Raw genomic sequence first — 24,135 nt, 5'->3', positions numbered from 1 at the left:
CAAAACACTGGACAAGCTAAGGAGCAGCTTCAGCCACAGACTCATTCAACCCCGCTGCTCTAAGGAACGATACAGGAAATCGTTCCTCCCAAAGACTGTACAACTCAACCTCTGTCAGAGCCACCATCACAGAACTGCACTAAATATACCTGTCTCCTTGCATTGTGTACCCTGTACAACCCTCCGCTCCATATACTGGAACACTTACTTCACATCATATGTGATATGTGTTAATATAAACCATATTGATATTATATATCATTGATACAATAATATTGTCTTTTGCACACTCTGTCTCATATTCTTACACTCATAGTATATTATATTATCTATTGTATAGTCAAATACTTATATTTATACCTCTACTATATATCATATCATATTATATCACTGTCTAACAATAATATTACCATTATATCCTCAGTACTATTACCATGATCTTACCACTGCACCTTATCTACCTATTTATCTTGTGCTTCTTTTTTTTATTCTTTCTACCTCAATATTTATTTTTATTTTACTCTATTGTATTGTATTTTATTGTATTCAAATATACCGGCTGCTATGACGATTTAATTTCCCTTCTGGGATGAATAAAGTAATCTATCTATCTATCTATCTATCTATCTATCTATCTATCTATCTATCTATCTATCTATCTATCTACTCTGCTTGTAGACACTTTAGGGACAGCATGTAGACTAAAGTCTGGTAGCGCAGTGCTCTAGTGGTGTGATATGGTACTATGAGCTCTTTAAGGTATGATGGTGCCATTTACTGTACTGGTTTAAAGTGGAGAAAACTGATGGCCAACGTAAATAACTACTGTCAAATTTTATGAAATGAAATAAATGAACAGACTATGTCCTCTTGTGCCTTTCAGGGCAGGGGACACGAGTAATTATAATGTTGGGTTAAATTCAAACAATTGGATTTAACTGAAGTTCATCGCTGAAGTCTGATTTAGGTTCACCTTCACTTTCAAAGCCAGGGAAGTTTTTTCCAGTTTTTCTCTTAGAGGATAAAAATAATAAGAGTGTTATTTTATCAGCGTCAGCAGCAGGAGCAGGAGCAAATTTGATTTCAAGGTTCACAGAATTCATGAGATATGGAAGTCATCACAGAGGGATTGTGGGAAAATCTTTCATGGTAATATTTTTTTTTAAACGATACAGAAATGGAAAATGAACAAACCATATAAGACAGTATGATATTTTTACATAAAAAAATATTTATGAGAGAACCTGATATTTAAATGTACACTTTTTAACACTTATACTACTACTACTACTAATAACATACTAACCTACTACTCAGACTACTACTAATAATAATATCTTCATCTGTTGAGCACCTTTCAACACAATGTAAAGTTTGTACTACACAACAACAACAAAAATGGTTGAAATACAGAAGGAAGTACTTACATATTGGTAATAATAACAACAATACCAATAACATGAATAACAATCATCATCATCATCATCATCATCATCATAATCATAATAATAACCTTGCACACCAAAGAGATTCAGGGCTTAATTAAAGGACGTAATAATGCTCTGGTCTCCAGGAATGATGTAATTTATCTATAGAATCCATTTCCCATGACTTTTCTCACAAATCATGATGCATTTAATATTTCCAAGAAAACCATATGGATTTGAAAACATGTCATTTTCATACATATCATAAGTGAAAATACACTTAATTAATTGAGAAACCGGCTAACGTCACGTTGGATAGTAATATAAAATGCTAACTTTGTAAGATCTTAGTCGGTTTGCATGTGTTTTCTTAAGTGTCAGTGCGTTGAGCCGTCAGAGCCTCTGTAAGAAGGAAGGACGACCACCTCAGCAGCACTGCAGCTGTCATGCATTTCATATGAAAGAGTGGAGAGATGTTAGCCTCTTGGAGGAAAAGGCATGCAGCCCGGAAAAGCACAGGTGTAAATAATACTTTTCCCGAAGGCTCGGTTGTGCTTCAGTTCAAGTGAACCCATGTATTCCCTTGACAGTGTGACACAACATCTACAATGCACGGTGACAAATGAAAAGCCTGCCTTCAAAATGATTGAGGCGCTGTCAACATGCACCTTAAGTGTCAGAAGTGTACTACAGCAGAATCGGCTCTGTCATTACTATTCATATTAATCTTGATACGGGCTTGTTTTTTACAGATGCAACTACATATTCTTATATATTTAGATATTTATATATATATATAGTTTTCTGCAGTTTTGTTTATATATATATACATTTTATATTTTATTGTACTATCCACTCCAGCAGCACAAGAACACTTTCCTACTGGACACTGACACAATCACATCATTGCATTCCATACCTGTATCTGTAAATTTGTTCTCCGTATGTGATTTATGTATGTATGTCAGTGATGTGTTAAGTGTACAAGCTACTGGATGATCTGAATTTCCCACGGGATTAATAAAGTATCCATCTACCAATCTATTTATCTATTAATATGTGGGCAGAGTTGTAGCGTTGAGCTCATTGTGATGACTTCACAGTGACGTACAGCTGAGCCAGTGCAGCTGCGACATACATGTGGCTGAATGAAAGTACAATATGTGTCCCTGAAATGTAGAAATTACATAGTATAGTGCAAAATTGAAATTGTACTTTAGCCCAGTAAACATTCAGCCACTGATCAGGTGCAGCAGAGCATGAGTCAGTGGAACCTACTCTGCTCTGAGTGGGTTCAAGATGACTTTGTGTCAAATTCTGTGTGTCTTTGATTAAAAATAAATGTATTCATTAACTGTCATAATTTTTCACTATACTATTTAGAAAAAAAGTTTCTATTCGTTTCAACATACTGTAGAGGGAATCAGTGAGAAAAATTTGCAATTAAGAAAAACACTGTTTCTTTGCTGTTATCAAATCAAATCAAATTTGATTTGATTTGATTGATTGATCAAGTACATTTTACACATTAGCATCTTCTTAGTAATCTCTACAATGTATGAGCGCAATGGTTTCTGCACTCATTAATCATTTTGTAACATTTTGTCAATCACTTGTGAAGCAATTTGAACTGTTTGTTTGAAAGGTGCTATACAAATAAAGTTTGATTGATTGATGATTGTTCAAGCACTTTTACTTGGGCAGCCATCAGAGAATGTTTAATATAAACCAGTGACCTGTTTTAATGTGGCGATCCATGTGCATCTGTCTGACTGTTAGATGAAGCATATACCATCTATATATCAAATATGAATCAAATGTATTTAGAACATCTATATAGTCTAATCTGATCGTAATTAGACCCTCAAATATTAGTATTTTCACTCCAGCATTGTACTTTTCCTTGAAGCAAAATTACAAAGCTACTTAGATCAATTCATCCCCAGCAACATGCAATCATTTTAAAGAGATTGTTCACCAAAAATGAACATTCACTCATGATCTACTCATCACTCTGCCGATGGACGGGTGGGTGAAGTGTTTTAGTCCACAACACACTTCTGGAGATTCAGGGGAGTCCATACAATTCCAGCGTACTGCTCCTGTGGTGGCATCCAAGTGTCAGTTAGCCCCGACATTCATATTCCACTCGAAACGTGGTCATTTAAGTTTTTAGCCCTAATGACCTCTGACATCCTTCTCTTGAGCCTCGTTCACGTTCAAACATCGCTCCCACTTTACACAAGCTCTCCTATAAGAGTATGCGTGGAGTGCACATTAGGATCGCTACACCTGTAGTGGACATTTAGGCTTAACGGTGTAAAAGAAGCCGTTTCAAGGTCAAGGTCGGGTTTGAAGGTCGGACTTACTTATAAGTGGGTGACACCACAGCAGCTGTATGGAGGCCTGTTATGTTTGTAATCTTTATTACGTTTTTAGAAGTGGTTACCATTGACTTGAATTGTTTTTTATGTGGCTGCAACACTGTTTACCCGTGAGACCCCCAAAGCGTTTTGTGGACTCAAACACTTCACAGACCCCTCCATCGGCAGAGTGGTGAGTAGATAGTCAGGGAAATTTAATTTTTCAGTGAACTATCCCTTTAAATATGAATCTATAGTGATAACAATAATAAAATTAAAAAATCCAAAGTGAACAATGTGGGATATTTGGAATACTTCAAGGACCAACCAACCTGGAACACCCTCCTCACACACACTGTCAGAGGAGTTTTCACCCCTTGTCACCTGTTGGTGCCCTTGAGCAAGGCACACAGACACTGTCCAGAGCAAAGCGAAGTGGTGCTGGAGGTGACGCTATTAGATTACTCACAGCAACTGAGACCCTTTTCTGTCATATTTCAAAATCACATGAGGAGACTGGTGCTTGTGTTGAACCTCCTCCTTATCATGCACGGACGTGCACCAGCGTGCCCTGTAAGCCCACATATCTTGGCGGACTGAAGCTGCATTCCGCCCCACCCCTTACAAACATCATCAGCGCCACTGTACCTCAATCAGGAAGCGCCGAGATACGTTTGTGTTTTTCTTTTCTTTTTTTTAACTTTATTTCAGATTTTTTTTGGTCTTTATTGTGAAGGAGTGATCGGGGCAGCGTATGATCAGGAAGGGGGGGCGAAGGTGTTTCTTGTAGCCGAGCACCGTGGATCTGTGCTGGGGGAAAGGAGACTGACAGTTGGCCACATCCAGTCCGAGGCTCTCAGCTGTAGATGACACAACCGGAGAACGGTACGTGCACACACCGAGGCACACCGATGCAAGCGAAGCCCGTTCAGACGAACACATGGTTTGCATCCCACTCCGCTGCTTTGTATTTATTGTGGTTCGCGGTGTAAACACGCGCTCCACGTCCACTTGTTTACTGTGCGTAAGGGACGGACCTGCAGGGGGACATGTGGTCGTGGTGTGGCCGTGTCCTCCCAGTCCACCTTAAGTCAGCCTGAGCATATGTTGTTTAATAATAAGCATCAGCCTGTGTCTCTGTTTGTCATGTGCTTCCACTGTGTCCCCCTCCTCTCCCCGCAACCCCCACTACTACAAACACCCTCTCTCTCTCCGTCTGTGCGGCTGCACCAATCACAGCCGACACACCCGGCACTTTAACGCGTCTTTGCTCAGAAGTGATAGAATTCACAGCGGTGATTGAAGGACGGAGGTCTGATCTCGACCGTGAGAGGGTTCTCTTGAAATCGGCGTGCACGCAGCAAACCAAACAAGACTGTGAGCTCATAACATTCACGTTTCCCTCTGATTGCTTCGTGCCGCTCTCTACCGGAAACACCGCTGTGTTGTGGTGGCAGAGGGCTGGTGCACCAACAGGGAAGCCAGCTGTTCAGTTCAATTACATCAAACATAAGCGTTTACATGGGGGTCAAACATAAGCCGAATTCAATAGTAGGTCCAGTAGATTCTTCTGATGTTTAATGTAGTGTTACACGAGGTATAACAACGTGTTCCAGAGCGTGCCACATTTAAATTAGAGGATTCTAAAGGGAGTTTGCACTCAGGAATGAGAGGGGGATGTGAACATATTAGCACTGACCCACTGTGACTGTGAGCAGTTTTTTTTAATTTAATTATAATGTATGAATGATTCCAAGCACATTTGATCATGTGCATAACATAAAGGAACCAATCATATAGTGATCACTACAACAAACATGTCCTCATGTGACATCTACTTGGAATTTACCACAAATACAATTGCATCAACTTTAGAATACTGAATCATTTCCTGTAAATGTTTTCACTACTGCTTGCATGTTAAAGACATGTGGCATGTCTTCTATTTAAGAAAAAAAAAAATGTGTTCAGTAGAAAGTCACTCAGTAGAGCACACACATCTGCCAAGGCCCAACAGTCTTTTTTCACAATTTCTTCTGTCTCGCAATATTAAAGAAAGTGAAAGAAAATATTCCTGGATCCGCCACTGCTTTTGATCCACACCAAAATGTAGCGGGTTCTTCCCTGATGTACACCGCATCCTTCCATCATGTTTTCATGCGTTCAGTTGTTTTTATGTACTCATGCATACGAAACAAGCCACATAGCAAACAGAGGTGAAAACATAACCTCCTTCAGTGTTGTCTCTCTTGCCGTCTGGTTTTCCGATCCTGTATTTTCCTGTCTTGTCGTGACCAGTGGACACACTGGTCTGCTGTTATCCAAAAGACAGAAACATACATTGTTAAGCCTGGAGGACATTAAGTATTACATCACTGTGTATAGGCTAGAACCCGTCGGCAGGAAGCCCCACTTGTTACTTGACTTTACATTAAAAACAGAGCAACAGGAAGTGTACAGGCTTCATAGGCGTACGTGTAGAAAGCAGCTGTTAACCACTGCACTGTCGGTGGAAAGAACAGCAGTATAGGACAACAGTCGAAGATCCCAGGACAGGCTTTGAGCTCTATAGATTTACACATGGTTACTTCGATATAAAACAAGAGATCAGAGGCCAAAGCTTTAGCGATCTGCTAACGCACTGTCACTGTTATACACGGTCTATAAATAAAGAGCTCACACATGAGTGGCCGCTTATGTCTGAACTGCACTGATTTATTAAAGCCTGCAGCCCTGCAGATCCTCTGGTCAGACAACACTCATCAAGGTAACCTCTGGCTCTGGTTTGATGCACATTACATACGCGTTTATTCATCATTGTGTCTATCTTCAGAGGATAAAGAGCACAAATCATGATTTGCTGAAAAACAGAGGAATCTCACGTTTTAATTAGCTTCACCATGAAATTTGAATAACACGCCGTCACGGTCACAGCATTGTCAGATAAGATGATTGTGCTAATAATATTTCACTTTAGTGACAGATTGGAGCAGCGGTGATTGGAATCTCTTTTGGTAGGATCTTATGGATTTGATGGGAGGTCAATGATTATTAATGGGACAGAAAGAGCTTCGAGTGACTGTAGATGCCGTGGAAAGGTGCCAGCTATTGAAATGTAACCTTCAGGCAGTGTTGGGAGAGAGCTGTGTTTGCCTGGCGAATACCTGCATTCCTTTGCCTTCTTACAGGATTGGCCTCAGCTCAGCTAGGGGAGAAAATGCCAAGAGGTTTTCTCAGCCGTCACGTGTCTCACTTGGCATTCCTTTGTCTTTAGGCACAAGACGGGCTTATAGCAGCAAACCGACCCTGAGTGTAGTTTTGCAGACACTTATATGGAAAGTTGGCTGGTTCTTTCATAATTTCCCGTAACGAATGAAGCTTTTCTTTCTGCTCGCTTTATGTATGAGTGACTGCACATGCACCACATCCACATCTGCTTTATCTTTGCAGGTGATGCACTGAGGTTAGTCAACTTCCGTCCTCACTGACTCGTACACTTCCTCTCTTCTCTCACTTCCCTTCCTGTCTGCGCCTGTTCTTGGCAGACAGGTTGAGTCACATTACCTATAACACAATCGTCTTGTGAGTTTTTGCCTAAGGCGTGGTGCTGTCACTGCGTCGCCTCAGGGTGCTACGGTGACAGCGTATCCTGTCCTCTGCTGTGGCGTCACAGCCTGTAGTGTGTCAGCTCCTCATGGAAATCACACCAGATGGTGGAGTTGATTCTATATTTTCCTCCAGATCCAATGGAGAGGTTGTAGCTTGGAATAAGGCAAACCCCAGGTGGCAGTGGCAGTATCTCCACTTTAAGCCTGAGGTCCTATCACTAGAACCCCCCGGGGAGTGACAGGAGGTGCCCATGCATAACGAAGCAAAACAAATATGTGCTTGAATTACCAAAGCGATAATTTCAGAAAGCACTAGACCCCTGGGGGCTGGGAGTATTATCCCCCCACCATTTTTGTCGGTAAATGTGCACAGTAACAGCTGTCCAGATGTTCGCACCCCCTCCATCTATTATCTCGTGGTAGATAGTACAGATCTGAGAAAGCGCTGGTCCTGATGCTTCAGACAGGCAGCTGGAACCCAGAGGCGTCTTTCTGTGGTGGAGCTGCTGTTCAGCCAGACAGTCACGACTCGCCGGTCACTGAGCTGACAAACCTCTGACGTCTCCTCCAGCTTCATTCCAGTGCACCACTGCCCTCACTTATTCACAGAATTGAGCTCCAACCACACTGGCTGACAGTGTTGCCTGGGAGTGGTGATGGTCATGATGAAGATACGGTGATGTTAGGATGAGAAGGGCTTTATCGTGTATTCCATATGATTGTGACAGTCAGAAGTTCTCCACAGATGCACCCTCCATCTTAAAGTGAAAATTCACACTTAATCTCCTCCCCACTAAGCCTCAGATGTAATAAAACAACAGAAAATACACAACAAGCCTCCATACTGCTCGTGTGGTGTCATCCAAGTGTTCGAAACGAGGTCATTTCCACCGTGTTTTAGCCTAAAAGGTTTTCTGGAAATAATGCTCATCATTAGTCATCAATCAATGAATCAGTCTAGCTTTATTATTATATTGAAAACAGCTTTTAATACAGGTTTGTTCAATTCAAAGTTCTTCATTTTAAAAGTTGATTAAAGTATAATTGATTTAGAAAATAAAAAATACTCCTAGTATTATTAGACGGATAAAATGGTTTACAAATAGATGAAATAAAAGTAGTTAACTACTTAACTGTAGTTAGTTGGGTAGAAAGCTATGAAGACATAAATCAAACAAATTTCTTACATCGTTGCATTTGTATTTCAGGTTTTGTCAATGCTATGAAAAAATGTAGTATTGCTCTTAATAAAGCCATGTTTTGATATGTAGGGGAATCCAGAGCTTGAACAACTTGTTGTGGTAACTGTGTTTTCTAAGCTGCAATTGTTGTTATGAGAATAGTTTTGGTGATGGTCACTTTATTATTATATTGCCAGGTTGACATTAGTTTTGTTGTTTTGTTCCTCTCATTGTTATGTAGAAATACAAATAGGTTAGATTGAGACACATGAGTTTCAGGAGTCAGTATTAGACAAGCCCCAGGCCCTGCGGTCATGTCTTTATCATCTCCTCCCTAAAGAAAAGGTGTGTGGTGCATCACATGTTGTGTATGTGCATTGTATACACCCATACAATGCATGTTGTACCTTGTTCCTCTTCTTCACTTCCTCCTCTTCACTCAATGGAAGTCACAGTTTTAACCTTATATTCTTTTAAATCTCTCAGTGCTACAGATATTACAAGGGTTATCTATTTCCTGCAGAGCAGCCACTGAACTCAAAACCTGTGTGGGAGTCCAGGGGTTCATCCAGAACTAATGACTGGGCCTGGAAAAGTCTGTACATGACTGAGGTATTGAAGATTAGACACATTTATATATATAAAGATCCATCTATCCATCCATTGTCTTCCACTTATCATTGCGTGGGTCCAGAGAGCTTTCCAGCTCTTCCTGATGGGATATGTAAATCACTCCAGTGAGTTCTGGGCAGCCCGGTAAACCTCCAACAGAAGGTGCCCACTAGGCATCATGATGAGATGCCCAGACCACCTCAGCTGTCCCGTTTCCATGTGAGGGCCCCGTGGTTCTACTCAAGGCTCCCTCCAAACTCCTCTATAAGGCAGTGCCCAGCCACCCGATGGAGAAAACTCATTTCTGTGGCTTGTACTCACAGTGTAGTTCTTTGCCTCAGTACTATACTATGGGTTTTGTCTTTTTTTAATAAATGAAAACGGTGTGTGTTATACTGTTGGGGGATATTAGTTTGCCTTGTACTAATGCAAACATTTCACACAGGCCTATTATGTATTACGATTCGAAAATTGTAAAATTTAAGATTAGCATTACCCAAATATGCTAGTGTGCTTGTTTACCTGTCAGTGGCAGATTAAGTTATATATGTCGGCCTTTTTTTAGAAGATGGCTTAATGTGGCTTTTCATAGTTTTCTTAATAACTAATTATTGCAGCACAACTAATCACAATAAGAAAAGCCTTTTTAAAAACAGATGTGCATGCGTCGACGAAACTCCTGGAGAAGAGACGGCCATGCCTCTGGATCTCCTGACTTTCCGACCAATATTTATACTGAATGAACATCGGTTGACATGCCTTTTAAGAGCAATGTTTTATGTCTTGGCATTTATTGACTGTGGATTCAAATTGATGAAACTAACCACAAAAATGCAACACAAGGTGTATTCAGGTATATCCCCAGAGTAAAGTGCTCGTGTTGTTTTAATATTTTCTGAGGAAGTTAAGTAGAGAGTAAAGCAATAGAAATATGATAAATAAATAAATACAAGCAATAATAAAACAGAATGTGCGTGGTGAAGACAAACTGGTTGCTCAGTCATATCACCCACAGATACCCTTATAAACAACACCCATCATGTTGCCAAAGACCTGATCGAAAGCACCGTCACACCCTGATGCAATGGGACACCTTTGCCATTATAGTCCAGCCTCCTCTATCACGTTGGAAAGTTGCGGCTTGGACAGTTCTTTGCTCTTCAGTAAACAGGCAAAGCAGAAAAACAACTGTCTATGCAGACTTGTGATGGAAACAGAGCCGGGATAAACAACTTTCCCTTGTTGTCCCTGAGATGCTCTGGGAAGGAGGCAGAAGCTCTAGAACAAGAAAATCATGGAGCTACAGACTCCTTGCGTGGGTTAGTTTTCAGTGGTGGGGAGACCATAACAGTCCTCAAGCACTCAAGCCAATCCCATGAGGGATCACTGTATCCAACCATAAAAATGTATCACCAATGAAAGTGACCTGTGACAACTCTTCAGTCAATACAACAAGCTGATATAGCAGCCAAGTGCACTTTAACTGTAGAGATGCAAATACCCTACCTCAACAGCTCCTGCAGGAAAGACAAACCCTTTTTATTAAAGAGGTTTCTGTATCACACTGTATTTCCCTTGCAACTTTTGTCTTGATTGGTTGTTTAATGCCATGAAAACAAATGTCATGATTGGCAGCTGAGACAGACTCCCAGTCGACCTCATTAACACGGCTCCACACCACGAACACTACTGTGCACACTCTAAAGCCAGATTGTATTGATATGCAGGATATTTTAGCTTCAGTTTTGTACCGGAGGAAGTAGAATATCTGTATTTTTGCATCTGCTGCAGAGCTTGTTTATTCAGTTATCAGATGTGGCATCATGGTGAACACCACATATTACACCTTTTTCTTCAAGCATCAAAGAGAAGAACACGCCCTGGCTGAAAGAGAAGACTTCCTGCAGTGTGCACTCATCACAATACAAGCAGATGCCTTCTCTCGTGGACAGAGGTTGACCTCTGACCTCAAATATCTTGTTATATAGAACAGCACTCTTCCCCGGTTGCAAGGCAGCGTGTAACTGTATTGCTATTTCTCATTGCACCCTCTCTTCTGCACCCCCCCTTCATGCACACAGACCCACATGCTCCGTATTCATTACGTAACTGACTCTTGCAGTACAGCATTACACAGTGCAGTCACTGAGGGCAGCTGCAAGTTCAGAAGAAGCCGTTGTATCGCTTGCACAAGAGCAAACTTGAAGCGAAACAAAGGAACGAGGAAACGTCACACAGATACACATGTGCTCTTGCTACTTCCGGCTGTTATGGCCGCCTGAGAGATGGTTTAATATGAAGAGGTTTATTTATCAGCAGGACCCTGCGCAGTGTTATATACCATGCAGGCCTTTTATTGAATCAAATATGCATGCAGTGGTTAAAGAATACATCTACTGCAGATAAGCGCATCTCTAGTGCTTCATGTATTTCCCAGTCATATGTTTTTGTTTGAAAAGTCGTGAGGACAAGGCTAAATAGAGATGTGCGTGTGTACCTACTTCAGAGGAGAGAGGTGTTATCTGTATGTCCACACGGAGTGATTCAGGGGAGGGAGTGGGGAGAGCCAGGGACATATAACGTGGTGACATGTGTTACTGAATGTGTGCACAATAGCTGAAGCAAGGTGTGCACATGCTGCACCACGTAATCTGGTAATATGCTAATATTCAGTTGATTCACATTATATCAAGAAAAATGGTATGTTGTTATTACAAGAAAGGTTTTTCCTCTTGTTATAGTACAATGAAAGTCTAAATAAACTTTTCAGATTATGACCAGATAGTAATGAATTTTTCTTTTTCTGGAATGGCAGCTTCGAACTTCTGATGCTTAATACTAGTGTTGCATGAAGCACTTCTTATCATAGGAACTTCAAACATTGGAATTTATTCTACATTCAACTCGGAGGGGACTCAGTAGAACGCTTACTTCTAGCAAAGCCCAACGTCCCCCCCCCCCCCATTCGACTAGATCCTGATTTTTTTTAATTTGGATTTGCACCAAATGGCACCAAACACTCCTAAATAAATATAATATTGAAAAGTGTCCTATTTTCCAATGCACAAATTCCTGGATCTGCCCTGTGCTTTGGATGCACAAAGAAATCGTCCGAATTTCATCCCAATTATGCACATATTGGAAAATGAATGTCTTTTGTATAGAGCTATGCAAGGACTGTCAGTTACAGATGTAGAGATATGACCTGTGATGGTCCCTTTGAGCAGAGACTCTACAGAGACAGAAGGTCTGCTCACTGACTCATCTGCCCGTTTGTGTTGATGGGACCTGAGATCTGCGGACAGATATTAGCACGGACCAAACTGACTAGTTTCCACACACTTCTCACTAGAATTCCACGCTCTCACATCTGTTAGCCAGAGATGATATCTCTGCAGCAAACACAAACAGACTTTAGATCCGTGTTCAGAGTTTTTTTTAATTGTCTGTCCCTCTCATTAATGTGATCAGCGGATTTGCGATAAGATTTCCACAGACAGCTGACCATCCAGAGTCATGACACCCCTGTAAACTGCTGGGGGTCCTTACAGATTATAACCTGATTATAACCTTCTCATTCGCAGCTAACATAGCCACCTATCATCTACATTAAGTTTTAGTATCAAATAAAAACCTTTTGCAACAACACAATTTCTGTAAAGGAAGTGTTTCATACCTAGGGCAGCCTTAACTGAACTATTTACAACTAGAACGGATTCATAGAAGACACACCTCCACTAAGTCCCCTAGATTCAGATTGTTATTTGGATCTGCACGAAATTAAACACACTCATAAATATCAGAGCCAGGACAAATGATGATTGGCCCCTTCATCACCGTACTGCATATAAAATGTCAGAGAGAGTGAGATCAGATTCACCATTTACACCGAATTTGCTCACATTAAACGCAGGCAAAATATCCAATCTCTAACATAGTTGCTAGGGTTATTTGTTACTGTAAAGTAAGAACCCCTCAAAATTATTTACTTTGATGAAGAAAATATGGATCATTGTCCAGATCTGCACATAATTTCACCTATTCGTAGATTTTTTTCTTACTTTTTCCATTAAGATCTCTCTATTTTTCCTTTAGTAATTCACAAAAAAGATGGATTAACCCCTTAAAACGTTAATGAGTTCTTCCTTGGCCTGTAGCCAATCCCTACACCAAGTTTCAAGGCTTCACTAGTTGTAGGTAAACCTGCCACTAAAGCTTATTTAAGAAGGAGGTAACAAGTAGCCACTGCGTAAACATAATATTTTACGGAGAAAAGGAAATACGAAGAGTGATCTTGGGAAGGATACAGCCATTATTACTGTGTTGCTGCTGCAGTAGTGTTACCCGCTGCAATTGAGTGACCATCAGTTTAAAGGACCTGTTAGAATCTGCTTATTTGACTCTAAGACGAGAATCAGGAAGCAGCTAGTTAAGCTTTACCATGATTACAAGTAGGAGTGAGAAACCTTTAACCTGGAGCTTTTCAAACTTAAGTTATTTTGAGGGTGTCGTGTGCTGGAACAGTTTATTCATCCACCTGCTGCTTCTGTGCAGCATCTGGTTGCCCGGCAACCGCACAGGGATGATTCAGGGAACTCGCTGCAGCCGGCGGTTGCTCACCAAGAAGTAGTTACAGCAACTTCGACAAATTTGTGAAACCACAAAGTTTCATTTTTACATGTGAATAACTGTTTTGTACTAACTAAGTGCAGGTTTATTATTTCCCAATCCCCTTTTTTTAAATAATTTTCACCAATAATTGCTGGATCTGCACCAAAATGTGGTTTCTTTCCTGACCCATACTGCACCTTTCTATCAAGTATCATAATCATCTGTCCATTACTTTTTGCATTATCCTGGTAAATGACCAGTAGTGATTAGAGGTGGGAGGTTAAAATGTCACATGTGGATTATATAAAGTTATTTTACCAACCATATGTAAGGTTTTACATTCTTGGGCGATATAGACAAATGTTATGCTAAAAACAAAATTGTAATCAAACATTATTGATTATTATCAAGGTAAATCACATAAAAATCTTTATTTCTCTCAGGTAAAATGTCAGATTATTTTGCTCTGGAGTCAAATATGAGGAAATCTGACAAACACTTAACAGCTAATTATTTCACTAATCCAAGCAAGAGCATTTGAGGTTGTTATTTGTCATACCTCTCACTTTGCTTTAACAATACAGAAGTTATATTGCTATTGTGCAAAACTATATCCCAGTCCCATGTGTTCCCATGATCTCAGCCTGCCTCTAGTACTCACACAGGAGGAGACCAGGTAGGAATGACCTACTTTTACACCCCCCTCCTCTTGCGTGATGGTTTTCTCCCTGTGTGAAGGATCTTGAAAAAGGTTGTTTAATCACCTGAACATCATCACACCGACCTGTTCTTGAACTCCACAATAACCGCTGTAGATTTGTGCATTGATCAGCGGACAGGATGTATGGATCTATGTGAATATGATGCAACTCTGACTAGCCCATAGTGTTTTTCTGCTTCATCTCCTGTGTTAAGCCTTCAGTGACCTCTGCCTGAGTAGCATATCTGAATAAACCCCATTAAACCAGAAGCTAACCACCATGAGTTACATATCCTCCAAAGATGTTTTTATTTCCCATGTTCTTTTGTGGGAAAATTTAATATATGTTATCTACCGGCTGAGAACATTTTGATGTGCAATCCTGGTGCATGGAACAAAACACACCACATTGTTGACTCGGCTCCTCACTTCCGTCTTTTCTGTGAGTCATAGTCTCACATCACTTGGTGTGTCCTCTCTGACCCTTTGTTTGTCCTCGCTCAGACGGAGGAATCGTGGTGTGGCTCGTAATTGTTCCCCTCCAAAAAATATAAACACAAAACATAAGTATCTGAGGTCTGATAGAGCAAAGCCGTGATCTTTTTTGATACCTTAATCTCCCCAGGAGTTTTACTGCTGTAGCGGTTGTAGTTTAATCCATTCTCCCTCTTTGTCAGCATTATAAAAAAAAACAAAAAAACTCACCAGGTCTTGACAGGAAGATTTATGTTGCAGCACGGTAATATCCCTGTTATCTTCACAGGCCAGTGGAATAAGTAGCTGTACCACCTCTATCCTCACAGAATTAAACATGGAGGATTGCCTTTATCAGCTGATCAAATGTTACCTGAACTGAAATTTGCAGGACGGTCAAGGAAAGGTTTTCTGTTGCCCTGCAGCAATCACACACACGTTTATTTTTTCTACAAAATGGAAAAGCACGGGTTATCCTCAGGGAGATAATCTACTTTTGATGATCTCCATTAAACTCTAAAGGTGTGAATACTGATCCCTGAAATCCCTGAGAAGAAGAAAATGGGGTTTGTGCTGCAAACAGATAACATATGGTGGGAAGTGTGTTTAAATGTCAGAATCCAGAATTTCCCCCCCTACGTTTTTCAAGCAAATGAGCCCCATGTCTCGTCCGCTAAAACAAAGCCGTGAAAAAACATTAGCGGTTTATGAGGACATGGATTTGAAATGGCCTCAGGTAATGGATGGCTCAGACAGACCTAATTGCTCATACATACTGCCTGCAGACTGGGCCGTGAGCTGCTAATGGCTTCTTCCAGGTGCTGGCCTGCATGTAGCCTCGCCCTAATAAGAGCATCTTCCATTTTGATTTAAAAGACAAAGAGAAATGTTTCAGAGGACGCACTGAGCCACACATGACAATCAACAGCAACCTATATGGGATGAATCGTGAAGAGGCGATTGGATGTGACTGTTTCCCCACAGCTTCATTTCTCTAAATTACAGGACGATGCGTGAGCACACAATAAAAACTTTTTATTTTTTTGCCGAGTTGTAATTGCAGCCTTCTGTCACACTCGCACTACGTCTTCCTCTCTGCTCCTCTCTCTTCTCTCTCTCTCTCTCTCTCCCACTCATACTCTATTATGCAACTGTCTTTTCTTGCAAGTCCTCGCAGGATCTCAGGTTTGATTGTGTAACGCTCGAGAGTGAAACTGCCTGCGAGGCCCCTCGTCCAGCCAACAGTCTTTCCTGGATATACATTTCACACGAACCTGAATGTGCAGCTGCTAGAAGATATAGTTGTGTTTTATTGGGGGGCCTGTTTCAGCTTATTTTTGTCCTTCCTTGTTTGTGCTTTCTCGAACTGTATTGGTTCAACCACAAGCAGCTTTGCTTCAACCCACCCTTTTTTTTTCTCCCTGTTTGAGGTTTTCCATACCAACATATCTCTCTGCAATTTTAAACCCCAGACAAACATTATGTCTGGTGATAGCGTGCTGGCCTCTAAAAGTCACAAGTCATGAATCTTGGCTGGCTGTATCATCAAGGTTGTGGACGATCACTGTAGCTGAGTAAAGATATGCTATTAAAGGACAGGCTGGTTTGAGAGTTTCTGAAACTGTCTCCACAGGCTCGACCGATTTCAATCAGAAAAACGAAAAACATCCAGAGAGCAGCAGATCTGTGGACGTGAGCGTTTTGTTGATGACAGAGGTCAGCAGAGGTTCATGCACATTTAACGCTTGATTTACTTAAATGGATCCACTCATTATCTACTCCATACCAATGGAGGTGTGGGTGAAATGGTTGATTCCACTAAACACTTTTGGAGTCTCAGGGGTAAACATTGTTGAGGCCAAATCCAATACAATGGAAGTAAATCTTTCTCAAGGTCTTTCTCAATGATACAGATATTAGCTGTTACTAAACTACAAACAAGACCAACGAGGAACTGATAACTGATGCTGTACAAACACCCCGGTCAGACTTGATCTCAGTACACTCAGCTTTGCTTTGAGAAAGACAATCGATACCTACTGTCTCTGTAGATAACGCGGTGTTTTGTGGGCTTGGCAAGGTTTATTCTCCGCCAGTCTACTTCACCTTATCCAAAATGATGGGGAAGAGTAAGTTATCCCGCTGATATTCTCAAATATCTATCATTCCTGACATAACTCTTTACAACAGAGGCGGGCAGAACAGCATCTCAGAAAGCACAACACGTCCAGCCTTGAGGTGGATGAGCTACAACAGCAGGAGACCACGTCAGGCTCTGTTAGTGTCAGACGATAACACACATCTGAGGCTGCATGTGGACACAAACTCTCCAAAACTGTACCGAGGAGCTTTGACCACTGTTAGTCCTTGAATAGTGACAGCGGTGTCCAAAAGGACAGATCTTACAGCTGCACTACCTTCAAGAAATTGACTTATCTAAGAGATTGCATTAAATGATTGCATTCCTTTCGGTAAAATATATTTTGGTTGTGACAGTAACTGCATTACCGATTTAACGCATTATCGCAATACCACAGTCACGTGAAGCCTTCTGCGGGATTGAGCGCAGAACCTTCATCTCGGCATTTGGAAGGTAAAAAATATTTTTTTTCTTTGCCGACTCTGTCAGTAACTTACTGCTCCTCTATGTGTCTCTATCAATCACGCCGCTCACTGCCAACCATATCAAACCAAACCGAGCAGAGCATCTCCTTAGGCTCTGCATACATTGTCTTAGTTTAGTGCCTGCATCGTGTGTGAGAGAGGAAGAGAGTGAGCAGAGTGCGCACTGCTATAAAGAAAGATTTAATTCATTGAAGAAACGTATCGGTCATTGTGTGGTGATCAGTGTTGATATTGTGGTGTCCTTTCAAACAAATCAACGTTTATACTGTTGCGGGGGCAGGGACGTCAGCTGAGTTTGTTTCAGTGTGTGAAAGAGAGAGAGAGAAATTTAAGCAGCGAAATAAGCAGTTTCCACTGTACTAGAATTTTATCGCGAGGCGGCATGGAATTTGACAGAGGCCGCAGCCACATCGCACATACGCAGGAATACACACAATTAAATGTATGGAACGTGAATGATCTGAATATCTTTAATTTCTTTACAGGATTATTCTTCTAGGGGTAGTAGGCAAACAGTGGTAATATGTCTGTTATCACTGCGGTGCATACTAATCCATACCGTCACAGCCATACAATATATATTCACATAAAGGAAACGACAATAGCTATAATCTCTTACCAGACTTTATCCTTAATTATTTTTATCATTATAATAATAATAATTATTATCTATTCTATTTGACGAACACATTCCTCAATGACTGACTCAGAAAACCTGGTGGTAGACTAACTTGTGCATCCCAGCGATTACTAATCATTTCCCCATTTCCTTCTGTATTTGTGTAATCTCTTCTTTTTTCCTGCTGGCAGTGGACGCTTCTACATTGCCAGTTTTTTTAATTTTTATCTGGCCCTGCTGTCAGATGTTTCTCTGTCTCTGTTGGAGTTTTTGGGAACATAACGTGACAGAGAGGCTGAAGGGAGAGCAGGAGGGTTGCCTTTCATCTTACACAGATCTCCCCCAGTGTGGCTCATGAGGTAGTGGGTCATCCACTGGAGAAGTGATGTATAAATGCAGACCGTTTAACATTTAGTCTTAATTGTCTAACATATAAAGATGTATTATTCTTGTATTGATTTGCACCGAAGTGCAAGCGATCAGATCAATACGGGACATCAATTACGGGAGGATTTAGTATTTTACGTGATTGACGGCAGACCGAGAGGATACAAGATACAAGATACATTTATTGTCCCACACACATGCACACACACACGACATGCAAGGGGGTAAATTTGTTTTCTGCTATGACCCATCTGGTGTACACAGGAGGACACACAGAGCAGTGGGCAGCCATGCACGGCGCCCAGGGGAGCAGGTGTTAGGGGAGTAAGGTGCCTTGCTCGGTGGCACTTAGACAGTGGGGTGGGGTAGGCACTTTGACAGTGTGGAACAGATCCAGGTGTTGTCCAGGTGTTGTCCAGGTGTGTTGTTTTTGTTGTCACTCCGTGGATTCGAAACAGAGACCACCGTCGGATTTTCTGACCGATTGTGATTTTGAGAAACTTGTTTCGCGTTAGAAGAGTTTCATGTGTTTTTATTTTATTTTATTATTTTAATTCTGCTCCTATAGTTAGAGCTGTTTACTTTGAGCCATGCTGCTGCATTTCAAAATCTTTGTTAAGCTTCTTGCATTTTAATTACCCGTGTTCCTCCCTGAGATCCTGAGGCACACTGTCTTAAACTGCTGCTGGTGGTAAACAGTGCACCCCAGTGCTCCCTGTTCAGAGGCCAGGGGATGTAATAACAAATCTCCATGGTTAATCTTTATTCACTGGGAGCTCTCTGCACACAGTGTTATATTCAATTAAACTCACTTGACCCTTACATAAGGAAATAAAATCACACGTGAACGTGAATTTGCAGTTTGATATTATTTTAGAACTTTCTTCTTCTGGAAATCATTCAAAGGATATATTAACATAGTTTTTGAAGTGTTTGGACTGATTGACCTATGAATATTGCATGCGAGAGGTGCATTTAAAATTCAAATAACAATTCTGATACATACTGAGTTCTTAAGTTATTAAAATCATTTTTCAACGGAGTTGGCTCTGAACATCAACAGACCATCATTAAAATTCATTACCAAACACTAACAGCTTATATAAATATTCTTCAGAGCACGCACTATCAAATAGTGTTCCACCACCTTATTCCAGAAATCTGTCTGTCCGTATGTGGATCACATATCTTAAGAAGCATTCACCTTATCAACTTTACACTCTGCATGTTTATTGTTAAGGGCCCCAAGGAAGTGCAGTGTCCAATTTATTATGATTTGGACACACGATTCGTTCAATACACAGACCTTAACTGTCTAGTTGAGCTGGTTTCTTCTATGTGCTCAGGTAACTAGCTTTAAGCAAGTAGCGGGCTCTGGGCTAAAACCGCAGTATTATCTATCCCCCAGATCATTGTGATAATTTTATTATTTTCATATTGACCACATTGAACTAACACAGACATGTTGTCGTGGGTGCTGATCTCCATCATGGCAACTACAGCTTTCATAGAATCACTTCCTCTTCATGTATTTGTCAAAGTAAGACAACAACATTTATTTTAAGTAAGAATTTTTTGTTTTTTATTGTGAACTTGGGTCTAAAGATGTGTTAGATGTGTAAATCATTCAAACTTATATATATATGACCGCAGAAAAGTATTACTTTTTATCAATTAAATAAGATAAACCAGACAAGATGAACACAAACACTTATGCATTATTATAAAAAGCTCTGCACACAATGTCCAGCACACAACCATAAAAAAGTAAAAAGTATATTGTAGAACTGTTTGAGCAGGACTCACTAATGACAAGGAATAAATCTGAAGTAGCTCCAGAATATTAACTCAGGTCAAGAGAGTAGCTGATTCCAAACAGGCATACTAACAACGTGAATGCATAAAACCCAAAAGAAGTAGTTAGAGGCTTCAGAGATTATGAATGGTAGTTTTGGTGGCTGTACAACTCTAAAAGCCCAAGCTGCATGCTGATGCTGCAGTTATTTGCAAGGAAAAAAATATTTACTGAGGAAAGACTGTTTTCAAGTGGTCTTTGCAGGCAGATATTTCCTATGCACTATTCAGAGTTTGTTTAATAAGCATTAGTTTACTTCCACCAAATATCTAAGGAAGAATCTTTGACTTCTTGCATCTCATTTTCAAAATGCTTGTTTGGTTAGTTAATGTGTTTGTGAACTAGGAGCTATAAGATCTCTTGTCACTTCACAGACATTTCTCACTTCCTCCATATCGTGAACACTGAGACTTCCTTCCGCTCTGCTTTGCCTCTTGATAGCGTACCTTTCAGGACTCAGTGATTCTTAGAGACTGGGCTATACGCCTGTTGTCAGTTAGTTTGCAGCAGATATTTAAGCAGCATGTGAGTCTGATGTAAACTCTTGTCCGACCATGTGACGGAGGAAACACAGTGTGATATGGGGCTGAGCTCTGATTTAGTCAGACAGCAGAGCAACAGGTGAAGGTGAGGATAAACAAGGTTTGAAGTTTTTCTTATAAAAGTAAAAGTTCATCATCGACTATGGAGAACTGTATCTGATTCAGAGATGGTGGCGCTAATGAAGAATCAGCTAATCACTGGCAGGCTACAGCAGCACAAAACAAAGCATTAGTGCAAAGGAGTCTAATGAATGCACCAAGGCACTGCACAGGGAGAGAGAGTTGGCTAAAGCCTGAAACATGCTTCTGCGTTTTCACGGGCCCGTAAGTGCTGACGGGCGTCGCCCCACTTTTCTAAAATTTACAGCAAAGCTCCGCAAGCTCACTCAGCCCGCAAGGCTGTGATTGGTCTGCTCTACATCCCTTCTGGAGCTGCATTTCCGGTTTCATGCCCCATAATACAGCTAGAAACAACGGAAGATTTTAAAAAGAAGAATGGACAACCGGGAAGAACTCCTGTCGGAAGAGGTCCGAAAATATGAGCACCTTTACAACTCCGTCTCCTCTCCAGTCGCTTTTCCTGATGGCTAATTATAAGAAGTTGCTCTTCAATGTCCAGCAGCTCCATCTCAATCAATTGTTGTTCGGTTGGAATCGTGAATACACTCTCTGCCATGGTTCACCGTGTGTTTGTAATGGAGAACACGACTGGTAGAAGGTAAATAAACAGTCAACAACGATTGCCACACCCACAAAGAAGGCGTCTCTCAGGTCGTCTTCGACAAAAAGCATTACTCCGCCAAGTGTTCTGGCGCGGAATTGCTTTGTAAGACGCGCAACGGTTGGGGAAGCATGAATGACAACGAGTCTTGCGCCACAGCGGCGTGAAAAGACGCAGACGCAGTCGCAGAAGCATGTTTCAGGCTTAAGACCTGGTATCCATCAGGACAGGCTTCGCTTTTAAAATCAGGGTCAGCCTAAATCTGGGGAGTCTGACACCTCACTAAAGGTGCTTCCAACACCTGCCGCGTTTGTTTCCGCTTAATCGAAATGGGGCATGTTTGCTGATTTCTTCCAATTTGGTTTTGGCTGGTGTGAAAGCTTTAAAGTAAAGTGGAAATGATGGCCCACATTTGCATAAAGCGCATCCAGCAGCTTGTCTGGTTTGCCCCCTAACAAAGCCAGGTAAAGCAAAAGCGGAATGGCGTCATTTCCTACATCCGCAATTTACTAATCACAACAGAGTGAGCCAGCTGGCCAATCACAGCGGACTGGGCCTTATTGGGAGGGGGGCCTTAAAGGGACAGGAGTGTTTCACACAGAGGCTGAAAAGAGGGGCTGCAGCAATGGACAGTGCGAGGAAAGTTACGTATTTGCTGAAGATTAGAGCACGTCGATATTTTCAAAGAATAATATAAATCTAAATTATAAAATCTCAATATGAGTGTCATTGGTCTTGATTGGTTTTCCTGTTGAAGTCAAAGTTCCATAACTTTTCATTCATTACAAAAACGGTAACAAATGAGCATTGGATACCCTAGTGTTGTTATTGTTTTTGTGTTGTTATACTGTCTCACACTGACTAAAAGGTAGCCTCTCTTGTTTAAAGAGAAGGAGGAGTAAACAATCTTCACATAACATGTTTACAGTCCTCTCCTGGTGTTAACTCTCCTATCTTGTGCTTTTCTTACAGTCTTTGTCACTAGCATGGGCCAGCATCTAGGAAAGAAGGAATCACCCACAGACAGCATGGTAAGTCTTTGCTGCGCAATAGCACCTTTAATGTCTTGGTCTGTGCATGAGGTGTAATAATAACATGTTGAGATGTGTGCACATGTGTAAGCAGTTTTGTGATGTGGGAATGAAGCATTTCTGGAGTACTTGTTATCAGTGTGAACACTTGCCTTTATCAGTAGGACTTTGGACTGTGTTCCAGACAAGCTCAGCCTCCTTCACTCACACCTTTACTGGGCTTTCAGTGTGACGAAGTGTGTGTGTCTTGAATGTGTTTTGAAAATGGCACATTATGTAACTCAGCATAAAGGTGAACATTTCATTATGTACCTTTCTTCAAATGCAGTGAATTTAGGTCCAAGGTCTGTGGATAGATATTTTTCTAGAAATTTTTATGTGATTTGATTTATTTCTGAACCTGTTTTCGGCAGTAAGGATTATATACATCATGCATTAACAAAAATACATATTGTCCATTTCTTAGATTGTTACTTTTTGGATGATTTCTATTCTCAGTAATTGTATAAACATTATATTTGGTGATTTTTTTTTTTTTGCGTTTTTAATATAAATGATCGATTTATTCTGAAAATCGTGCACTCTGACACATTTTGGAAGGCTAGCTTTTAAAGTATCTCTGCGTAGGTCGATTTTTATATAGTTTGCAAGCTGCGTTTAAAAACAATCATTGCTGTGATTGTCATTATCCCACTCCTAATTAAACTGTGTTGTCATGGCAGCAACCAATGCACAATTATTCTCCGTGGCTCTTGTGCGTCGCCCTACAATAACCCTTCAAAAAACCACAACCCTCTCTGCACCAGCGCATCCGCGACAGAACCCATATGAACTGGAGAGAGTTAATAGATGATTGTGTGCATCAGGGCTGACACTAAAGCCAGGTACACATCTCATGTAACCATTAATGGCTCCATGATCCTCTGGAAGGTTCAGCTGTCTGACACAGATAATTGACCATCCATTTGTCCACAAATTGTTATTTCCCTCCAGCACTTTCAATACCCTAGAAGTCAAATTTTTGGGTATTTTTATCAGGGCAGAAATGAAAAGTGTAAAACTGATGTTTCAGTGCTCTTGCATCATGTAATGTGTTGAACCAGATGCTTTACACGGGGAATTCAAGTCCCACACTGCAGGGCAAGGATGTGATGCCAGTTGATGGACTGCGCTTCGTCCTGTTACAGTATATTGTTGGAACAAGATTATATATTGCATTGAGAGCATCAGGCTGGGACTGTGAGTTTATACCGTAAAGATAAGGAAAATAATCAATCCTTTTATAGTGGTACTCAACAGAAGGTGTTATCAGATGACAAGTAAAATGGAGTCTAGTGACCAATTATGTCCAATTCTGTAGTAACAAACAAGGTGCTCTT

The 24,135-nt window shown here is 40.9% G+C and overlaps 1 protein-coding gene across 1 annotated transcript in view; it reads left to right on the top strand.

Annotated features, from left to right (window-relative positions):
• The first annotated feature begins 4,367 nt into the window (after positions 1-4,367).
• The window catches only part of LOC128449065 (myelin basic protein), a 62,957-nt gene continuing 43,189 nt past the window's right edge, over positions 4,368-24,135 (top strand). The window contains exons 1-2 of the mRNA XM_053432065.1: positions 4,368-4,675; positions 22,698-22,756. Coding sequence (XP_053288040.1) covers positions 4,657-4,675; positions 22,698-22,756 — 78 coding nt within the window. The 5' untranslated portion in view covers positions 4,368-4,656. The remainder of the gene's footprint in view (positions 4,676-22,697; positions 22,757-24,135) is intronic.

Source organism: Pleuronectes platessa, chromosome 10 (assembly GCF_947347685.1).
Source record: "Pleuronectes platessa chromosome 10, fPlePla1.1, whole genome shotgun sequence".
NCBI classification, from domain to species: Eukaryota; Metazoa; Chordata; class Actinopteri; order Pleuronectiformes; family Pleuronectidae; genus Pleuronectes; species Pleuronectes platessa.
This window is presented reverse-complemented; position numbering and strand designations above follow the sequence as displayed.